At 38.2% G+C, this 10,420-nt stretch overlaps 1 protein-coding gene across 1 annotated transcript; it reads right to left on the reverse strand.

The window, feature by feature from the left end:
- Positions 1-213: 213 nt before the first annotated feature.
- Positions 214-10,393, reverse strand: LOC137295694 (protein lin-37 homolog). Its single transcript, XM_067827179.1, has 8 exons — positions 10,228-10,393; positions 5,238-5,307; positions 4,859-4,909; positions 3,938-4,038; positions 3,122-3,303; positions 2,498-2,623; positions 2,026-2,099; positions 214-1,613 (listed from the first exon to the last, which is right to left on the reverse strand). The coding sequence occupies exons 1-8, from the start codon at positions 10,244-10,246 to the stop codon at positions 1,520-1,522; spliced, it is 717 nt and encodes a 238-aa protein (XP_067683280.1). The 5' UTR covers positions 10,247-10,393; the 3' UTR covers positions 214-1,519.
- Positions 10,394-10,420: the final 27 nt, after the last annotated feature.

The raw sequence follows: 10,420 nt of genomic DNA on the forward strand, positions 1-10,420 counted from the left end.
TTGCTCATTGTTCCCTGTTCAGCATGTGAGGTCGGAATAGTTTTTGTCACAGGTCACTGCCTCTCCAATTCAGTCCTCGGTTCCTCGAATGTGTTGATCCACTGATGGCAGTATTAATGCGAGGAATGGAGACGGATGTCAAAATAGCTGCTAAGTAATGGTGGATCTTCCACACGGCAGGATTAAGCCTTGGGTGTGACTTGATGCGTCCTCTTATCCCTTGGGAATTTGGAATATTTTCTATAGTTGAATTGGCGCAAGACATTATGATTTATTATTGGGGACACAGAAGTAATATCCATGCAATTAGTCGTATTCAGGTGTACAGCCCTGGACAGGACTGTGGCGGACACATTTGCTTGTCCCAGGCTAGAATCCCCACACGGATACGTGTGAAGCCCATTTCTGGTGTAATATTGCTAAAAGCGACATGTATCCAGCCACTCGCTGCTACTTCCATGATATTATCAATTTTAGGAAGGCTATTACTCCACTTCATTACTGGGTCCTGGGTCTTTTGGACAACAGTCAATGTCCAAACCCTAAACAAATCTGAAACCATGCTGTGCGATGGAAAATTGCCATGAGGCATGTTACATGCAATATGCATACATGACCATGACTGAAACATTCATGTGATGATCTCTAAAGGCTTGTATTGTTGGTCCAAGTACTGAAACCATTCTTTGATATTCTGTGTGAAACTTTCACTTATTGGCCTTACCGCAAAATCGACAAGTGATGCAACAGGTTTTCATGAAAAACTGAAAATGTGAACACTGCTGTAGGACAAAATGTCATCCTGGCTTTTCATTGGAGTAAATAAATAAGGAAAACAAGTGTTTTTCTGAAGCAATATTTACAAAGTGTATTCATAAACAAACAGTAAAATATGATCATCAATATCCCCTGCCACATTGTTCTGTTCCTATTTGGTTCTTGTTTTTATCCATGACATTTATGTCCTGAAAACACATAACAAATTTGGCATTCTTCTTACAAACACCGGTCTCTAATGGTTAACTGAGAATAATCAGTTCCCACTGGAGACAGCTTGAACTAAGTCACGAAATGCAGGACAAGGGCCATAACAAATTGTACCAGGGTTTCTCCATCAAAGGATGCATGTCCTGAAAACACATATGAAATGTGTTTTCCCTGTTATAACAGTTTCTGTTTTTGAAATCCATAAAAGCATTCATGCCCTAAAATATCCTCTCTGACTTCATGGCGGGGATAATAGCCTTTCAGAACTTACAGGTCACACTGGACATTCTGAGGATGAAAGCATTAACATCTCGTATTGTCTTAACACTTTGAGGGGACACCTGAACAGAATGAGTTTCAAATATGATAATGGAAGCTTAAAATTTACAAAAACCTTTTGACAAAGTTTTTAAACCATCACTGTATCACTCCACAAACAGTATGTAAAATCTATGACAATATTCAGAGAGCAGAAAGAAAATGGTATTATCTGAATAATGTAAATTAATCTATTAATTGCATTTGCAGAGTTTTATCCTTCTTTGCACTGCCTTTCAAACATATCCTTAAGAATCGTCAAGCTGTCGTTAAAGCGCAGTTCATTCCTGAATGCTTGCTCCTTCCACCTGAAAAAACAACTTCATCATTAATGTAAATATAATCCTAGCTTTACAGGAATGACAGCCAATTTCCTATGATACAATAAAACAGATGGACAGATCTCAATATAGCCCATATCGGTTCTATCACAGAGTGAGCTTTAATACAGATAAAGATCTGAACCTTCAACAAGTGGATCCTTGTCTAAGAATGGTACACAACTCTTAAAAGCTACATATCTTGACTTATCTGGTAAGTCACCCTACAACGACTGCTTGGCTATTACCAAGGTGATACAAATAAGGTAAAGGGCATGTCATGGGTGAGCAAATATTGTTTGATGTGCATCTGCAATTTTGAAGTTTTCCACTTTTCATACCAACAAGGAATGTCATTGGTACTACCATAGGATTTGAACCTGTAATTCACAAAACATACCTCATTCTGATCCGCTTCCATCGAGCCATGTGATTCAGCAACAGGTGCTCTGGTGGTGGAGCCTGGTCAGGATCCTGAAACAGTTGGTGCATGATCAATGAATGTAATTAATAACTGCAGTAATACAATGTTATTGGTATGATTCCTCAACACATGCTGGTCCAGTACCAATGTCTGAACAATTTTGCCTGAAGCCAGTTAACTGAGAGAATACTATGGCAGGATTTAAAAATAATAGGACGACAAATATTGCTCAGAAACAAAGGGAAATGTTGAGAATCGAGTGTGATAAATCTTTAACAGTATTCATGTTTCATAATTTTTGTAAATGTGGGAGACCTTCACCATTTTGGTGAAACCGTTTCCAGTGGTGTCACACAAACAAACCAAGAAATAATCATCATTAACTTGAATTCGAACCTACAATCTGAGCCACATGGGATGTGATGTTTGAATGGCTGGCATCACTTACTGCATGTATGTCCAGGGGTGCCTCCTCCGCCATCAGTTGACCAGGAATTCTGGGATCTTTAAACTCATCGGTTATTTCCTGTTTAACTGGTACTGGTAGTAGAAAGATGTCTGGGAATCTGTCAGGCTGGAAAACATAAATCAAGTCTCATTATGGAAACTATATACCAATCAGACATGAATTGAAGGTACCATGGCAAAGCAGTAAATTATGTGCTTATCATATTAAGACATGGTATTGATTCCCCACATGGGTACAACATGTGAAGCCCATTTCTTGTGTCCTCAGCAATGATGTTGATATCTTGGGATATTGGTAGATGTAGTGTAAAACCACACCCACTCACACTTCAGTGCATTGGAGATGTTCCTTTTAAATAGTATGTACACTCAAGTATCAATTCCATATACAAATGACTGTATGATGGGCCTGTGGCCTTTCACTGAAAAAACTTGTCTGTCTGTCTGTCACACATCAGTTGGTGCACATATCAGGAGACGAAACAGATCATTTGTATTCTTGAGAAACATTCATTACAAAACATTGTCAATGAGAGAAAATGACTTTACAGTCATGTGACACCAGAGAGTTCAGTCAGTTTGTCACAAAAGAATGCTTGCTCACATCGTCGTCTTGAGACTGTAGCTCAGCATCTGGTTCCGGGGTGGGTGTCCGCGGCCGAGGACCCAGGTTGCGATTGTTTGGTTGGTTCTTCATCCAGGCTCGACACACAGGATATAGTGGTGTTGCCTCCTCAAACTGTGCCAAGTCCACACTCCGGTCAAACAACTTCATGATGTAGCTCTCTGTAACACCAGGAATTGTCAGGTTTAAATGAGAGCCATATCCTCATTATCTTATGGGCTGGCATTTCGGTAATAAAACCCTCGGGTCCTTTTCCATGATTCTGGTGAAATCAAGTTACCTGTCTCTGAATTTCATCAATCAGTTTGCTTTGCATGCTATCCAGAAAAAGACAAGTCCTACCAACAACATAGTGGCCAATCCTACTGCTTACAATGGAACTGGTGTGACAATTTAACATTAAAAACTGGGTTTGAAGCCAAAGAAAGTGTTCTGAATTGAACAGATGTGTTCATTAACGCTAGCAGTGGCTTTGGTTTCAGATAATATGAGTTGCCTCCCTTTCCTACTCCCCTCCCCCTTTTTTTTAATTATCTTAATGTTTGAGTGGGTGCAAAATAAACTATCAGCAGTCCCAGATCTGCTTTTCAAAGATACTGCATTATGTGCCTTGCCTGAAACTGAGACACTGTCTCTGTATAAGCAAGCCAAAGATTTACTGATATTGTATAGACTTAGGAAGAAGTAGAGAACAAAAGTGATTAATATTTGCCTTATTCCTATCCTACATGTCAGGACCCAACATCAGCCATATCAAGCATTTTAACCAGTGATCACTTCATCCAGCCTACTCACGATGTGATGGATCCCCATCTCCCCCATCCTCATCATCCTTCCTCTTCCTCTTCCGTGCCCGGGCCCCGAGCTTTCTTGGGGATCCAACTGGAGACAGTGGGCTAAACACACACAACAATAATCACTACACTAGTGTCATATAGGGATGAAACTACACAGGCAGGTTTCAATGCATATAATATGACTGTTATCATGATATGCATATATACTTCAGATCATGTACGGCTTTCTGGAATATAATTATTGCCAAGCAGATTCACGAGGAACAGGAAGAGTAGTGTATCAGTACAGTGTATGGTGTTTGTTATCGTCACAGGAACACTCAATCCTTGTATCGTGCATTAAACATGATGCAAAAGAACAAGAGCAATGATACTATGTCCACATAATCCAGGTGTTTACACTGTAGTAATTTCAGTTTCAGTTTAATTTCACTGGTAAGTCTAGAGAAGTGCAATTTCTGAAAATCAAGAAAATAATGACAGTCTCTTGGTTCATTTTCATAAGATTTTATTACATATATATATTCTTCTTCTTTACATGTGACGGTCTCTGCTGTCTAGTGATCAGAGCATCCACCTGGAGAGTAGAGGGTCGCGGGTTTCTCAGCCATGCCATACCAAAAGACGACAAGATATGGTACATGCTGGTCCCTGCCTGACCCTTAGTGTTACAATGACAGGTAGGCTAGGAATCAATATATAAATGCTTCTGAGTGGGGTATTCAAACTCAAGCATGCACATTGTCAAATGAGCGAAATCGTCTTAAGTGCGACATTTAACTCCATTCCACTCTCCTCACTCTTAAAATAAGTTGATTTCAGAGTCAGATTGTTCATCCATTCGAATGGCTATTAAAAGTAACATTGAAATATATATAGTTTGTTTCATTAGTTGCCATAGAAACGTTTATATACATACCGGACTTGCACTTCAGGTTGACTGCTTGATCCTTCACCTTCGCTCAATGGGCTGAAAATACACACAGCAAGGTGAAGGTAATATATTATCGTGACCTTATAATAACAGAAAATAAATGCACCTCTCTTACATGAAATATTATATGTGGCAACTGACTTGTCAGCCTTTGTCATGTATACAGACAACAGAAAGATCAGCTTCAGATGAAGATGATAAACATTTCTTTTCTTTTTCAAATGAAAACAGATTTCAGCTTACACACAACAATTTTAAACATGGCATGGTAGTATTCATTGTCTCTTGACTATGGTGATATATCTCCTGACTTTAGCCACATTACAGTAAAACGTTTGAAATGAAACTGATTAGTCAATGTTACCTCTCATCCTTTTTGTCAACTAGATACTGAAGGGTTGCTCCAAGTTTAGATCTGAATGATGCCACCTCAGCTATAAAAGATGAACACATTCACATTAGTATTCCTCTCTAACACACGTCAGACTCTCAGTTTACAATAATCTACAAAACATTTACATGGAGTAAGAATGCAAGAAGCGAGTTTTGTATTTATGCCACTTCTAGCGATATTTGGTAGAAATGGGCTTCATACATTGCACCCATGTGGGAATCAAACCCAGGGCCCACTTGCACAAAGCGATCTTGGTACTACAACTATGCTAAGAATATGTTGGAGAATTGGAGTTACAATCATTGTAGCATCAAGGTTGCTTTATGCAAGTAGGCCCTATTCTTTGGCATAACCAACAAATACTTAAGCCACAAAGCCACAAGAATGCAAAGAACTTTTCACAGATCGTGAACATCAAAGGAACTAGAGGAAGAATTCCTCTTGTGTCTTTGGAGAGGATTTGGACAGGATATGCAAAAGGGAGAGAATTTGTGAATGTTCACTTCAATATTATGAGGAACACAAGATTTCAGATTATATGTACAGCTCACTCCTTCATCAAATGTTCATCATTCAACTGATGAAGTAACAACATACTCTGCAACACTACTAGACAGAAACAAAGTTGACATCCATCAATTCTTTCACTTATCATGCTTCTGTGCATATTCTGATTCGAATGTAACAGTGAGACACTTTTACTCCGTCAGAGTATCATTGTAGGACATTTGGGACACATGTATCCCTCTCTGTTGACAAAAGTCAAGGATTCAGTATGGTTGTAATTTGATAATGGTTGCTGTAAGCAATGACAAGTTTTGATATCTGCTGATCACTATACAAACAATTTTGATGAAATAGTTCTCTAGATTCTAGATTACAAACATATGTCTATAGATATGTGCAGTAATCTCTTTTCATAATTCCATAGTGTAATAACAGGATAAACTGTTTAAGAGGCATTATAGAATCAATCCACCAACCACATGTGACCCTCAAGCTTAACCCCAAAGAAACACCACAATTTGAATGGTGACATGTACACAACAGGTTGCGTGGTAAAGCTGATAGACTTTAAGTCAGCATCATTAGCTCATGGAATTCACAACAATCTATACAACATATTACTCTGTACGCAACTTGCAAATGTATGCAAATGAATACCAAAAAACATTCTGTATGCTCGTGAAACAAAGTTTACTGTTTTCTTCATAGTCCTCGAAAATGTGAAGAATGTGCTAACGACATCTGATTATTGGGCGACACAAGCCATTGTATCCCAGATGCATAGATCAATGCTCATGATGTTGATCCCTGGCTTGTCTGGTCCAGGCTTAATTATACATAGCTAATATACTGTAAAGCACGAAAGTTTTGCAAACATGACATTATTGTGAAAACTAGTGACAACATCATGACGCAATTTGCTCATCAAACACAATGAACAATCAACAAATAATGTGTCTCATTCTCTCTTCATAATTCACCAGCTCACATAATCGACAGCAGATCTAAATAATACATCAATTAAGCAATGACAATAACTTTGGGAAGGACTAATTACACACAGTACTAGTACTCATATGTCACACTTCAAACAAGGGATACATGAACAAAAGTTATTCAATCAGTCTGTCTGATACTCAGGTGCCAAATATTCAACACACATTCTTTGTCTTTAGAGACCGTTTGAATGGCCAACAGGCACGGATAGGTTTAATGACACCAATCCTGAGATCAACAACTTTGGTGATATTGTTGTTTTTCATGTTTGCCACCACTTTCTCTGCATACCACTGACTAAACTGATCTTTCATCAGAGATTTAAAATCACCATTGGATGCAAATCGCCTGTATAATCATCCAACACAAATCTCACTTTGAAGTTGCATTTTTTCGAGAGATTCAGAAATGAGTCACATCTATGGGCAGCAAACATGTCAAATATGGCGAGAGATTTCTGACAGATAGGCAAACGTAGTGACCGTTTCACTTTCTTAGTATATGGTACTAAAACTTGATCCACGTACTCGACACATTATTTACACTTTGCTTTGAAGTCTACCAATTTAATAAAGTCATTTTATCAATATAATCCCTTGAACTGTTTAGGCTTATCTGGCCCGTGCAGCTTGTGTTGTTTTCCAGAAAATATCACTGGCTGCATTCATGGAGAAGTACTCTACTGAACTGTGTTGAAGATGAGCGACAACCTTTAACATGTGATTGGATTTACTTAAGGCAGAACTGTCAGTTGCAATTAAGTTTTGAATCTAAGCTTTGAGAATTCGGCAAGTGGCAAAAATATCATGATGCAAAAAGATTTGTTGGTCGCCACTCACAAAAATAATGTGACTCAAAAAATATCATGATTTACAGTATTGGAATATACAGTGACTTAAATAACAACCAAACCTAATTACTGATTTATTACATGGACTGATAAGAACGTTGTCTCAGACATGTTGCAAGGACAAGTCTCAATTGTATAGGACTGCATTGCTGCTCTTCACAAGTCAATGGCATGACTGTCAGTTTGTGATTTGGTATGGTATGATGAAGAGGAACAATACTCATGGACAGACAACTTCGTTGCCATAGATGGTAACATCATCAATGCAGGGGAAAGATTTCCTTCTGTTCCCCCATATTCTTTCTTCCGCAGATTAACAGATGTAACACTAAGTGGTTCAACCCTATATATTCAACTTAATTTGGGAGCTTTAGTTATTTTTTAGAGTCCTCTAGTAATTGTTGTGTTAGTCCTATTCTCGGAGGCTTCCTATACTCATGATGAACATGTTATCTTCTGAGACTGCCAATAAGTGATAACAAGCAGTTGTCTACATCACTTACCATTAACTACGAAGTGGCCCAATCCAGCAAAAGATCAGAATTTTGCAATGTTACGAATATTGGTGAGTTTTCACCAACTTGGACAAATCATAACTTTTTCCCACCCTTTCCGACAGGATTTCCTCTTGGAAATTCTGTTGGTATCCTCAAAACAGTTTCGTCCCATAAGTATTTTCAGGCTGCGTGCGACACAGAGATTACATCTTCCTTGCTGTAACTCGCGTTTGATGGTGTAAACCTACACCTATTATTTGTCATCATTCTCTGGATTGTCAATTAGTGAATTTATAACAGGTGTAATTAGTAGTAACACCAATTCGGTTACACAACAAAGGTTCAAATTTGGCATTTCTCCTGTCTGGAGTAAATACTCAGCATTATAAATTAAGGTCTGTAAAGGCAAATGTATTTGCATGTTATGTAATATGTGCATGTAAGTGATGCAAGAGGGTTTATCAGCTGAGTTACAAAAACAAACATTGATCAAAGGATTAACCGATAACACATTGATTGATTAATTACTTGTATCTTCTAGCGGATTTGTCAAAAGGCAGTGTGTGTACCTGTCGTAAAGAGTGAGTGCAAAAACAACATCCTCCCTTCAAAGAATTAACCACCCTTGCATTGATTGATTGATTGCTCATTATTGGTTAACTAAATTACTTAGAATAGTGGACATCATACAATTAGTTGCCAGGTGTGCTATCTTGGGAGACCAATGAGAGGTTTATCTGGTTTTCACCATCGAAAGACGTGAAACGATGTGTTACTTTTTCGCAAACTAGACAGTTGTAAGACACGCGACACAGAGCAGGATTATTTACCAGCTGCAGATGAATGGAATACGATTTCGTTTACGTGGATATTGATGGATACATTCCTGAACAAGGTAGTAGCCTGACATTATTGCTATAAAATTAGTCTGTTTTACATTCATTATTTGCATTTTGTTTTAATTTGTTTGTTGTAGCATTCAGCAGAATCTGTATGACAGAAAACACACACTAGATCGCGTATGTGTGTGAAATAGGATCCACATTGGCAATCTATACAATGTATATATGTTGCTTTTGTGTTAGAAATTAACTATGAGTATAAGCAGATCGTGTGTTCTTTTATTAATTTTCAGAATCATACAAATATGACAATAAACTAATTAGGTTTATCAGACAAAATATAGAGACGTACATTGGCTTTTTTATTTTTCTGTCCTAATAGTTTTTTACCATTTCTACCACTGGCAGATGATTAACCTTCAAAGTGTTTCATTTGTTTTCATAATACATTTGTAATGAAGTAAAAATGACTTCACCTAAGTTGATCTGTCTATAACTAAACTATCAATTGCACTTACGGAATGCGCAGCAGAGGTCACGAACCAGTCACGAATTCTGGGATATCATCCGGGTACTCACGGGAGAAAAACAATAACAAAAGTTTACACCAGTCCACGGAAATTGCTCCGCATCTGTGCCCCTTTAAGTCAGTGGCCTACAACCTTGTTTTTCCCTTAGCTCAAGAGTGATAATACACCTGATGGATCAAGCTGTTGACAGATGCAGATTTTCAAGGAGGAGTCTCTTCATTTAAAAACAAGTATTCATACGGTAAGAACTATTTGTATTATTTTAAGTACCACGAGAATTGGGGACGCCAGTATATATCAAGTTATAAATATTATTTGGGATGGGAAACGGGAGGAACTCTTACCAGTGTGGATACTAACATTGTTATGACTTGCTTCATAACGGTGTAAGCATCTGGTATGTAGTATGTAAACCGCATCGACGCATCTAATGATCTATATTGCAATGAAGAAATCGTCAGTCCATAAACATCGTTTGTCTTCAGAGTTGTGAATGGTCAAACAATCGATAAATCGGGTGGTAAAATAGCAGACCAAAGGATACTACTGAACAGTCATAGTGTACTTTGTAAACATTAATGTGCCCACATCCTGAAAGATGTGTCTACATAGTCCCACATCTCTAAACACCTCAGGGGGTTCGAGGATGTGGCAGTCATCGCCATTCAGTTCAGTTACAGAGGATATCTAATTCATTTCAGACCATTCAGCTGTAAGTGCGTCTAAAGAGTTACACACCATGTTTGTTTCTTGACATCTTGAATTCTTCTTGAAATATCAAGGATAGCTAGGGCTATTTAAGTGAAGACAAGAAAGGATCCTGCTCAAGGGCCTTCCTCTTGGCCTTATTTTGCAAAAGCCGCCATTGACACTGCCGTACGCGTTAACGACGTTTCTGATTGGTTATATTACGGAACAGGTTCCCGTTAGA

Source organism: Haliotis asinina, chromosome 9 (genome assembly GCF_037392515.1).
Source record: "Haliotis asinina isolate JCU_RB_2024 chromosome 9, JCU_Hal_asi_v2, whole genome shotgun sequence".
Taxonomy (NCBI): domain Eukaryota; kingdom Metazoa; phylum Mollusca; class Gastropoda; order Lepetellida; family Haliotidae; genus Haliotis; species Haliotis asinina.

Excerpts from the sequence above, each read along its gene's own strand:
- LOC137295694 (XM_067827179.1), bottom strand. Across the intron at positions 4,910-5,237 it reads GTTGACAAAAAGGATGAGAG|CCCATTGAGCGAAGGTGAAG; the intron begins GTAACATTGACT and ends GTGTATTTTCAG. Across the intron at positions 2,100-2,497 it reads CACCCCTGGACATACATGCA|GATCCTGACCAGGCTCCACC; the intron begins GTAAGTGATGCC and ends CAACTGTTTCAG.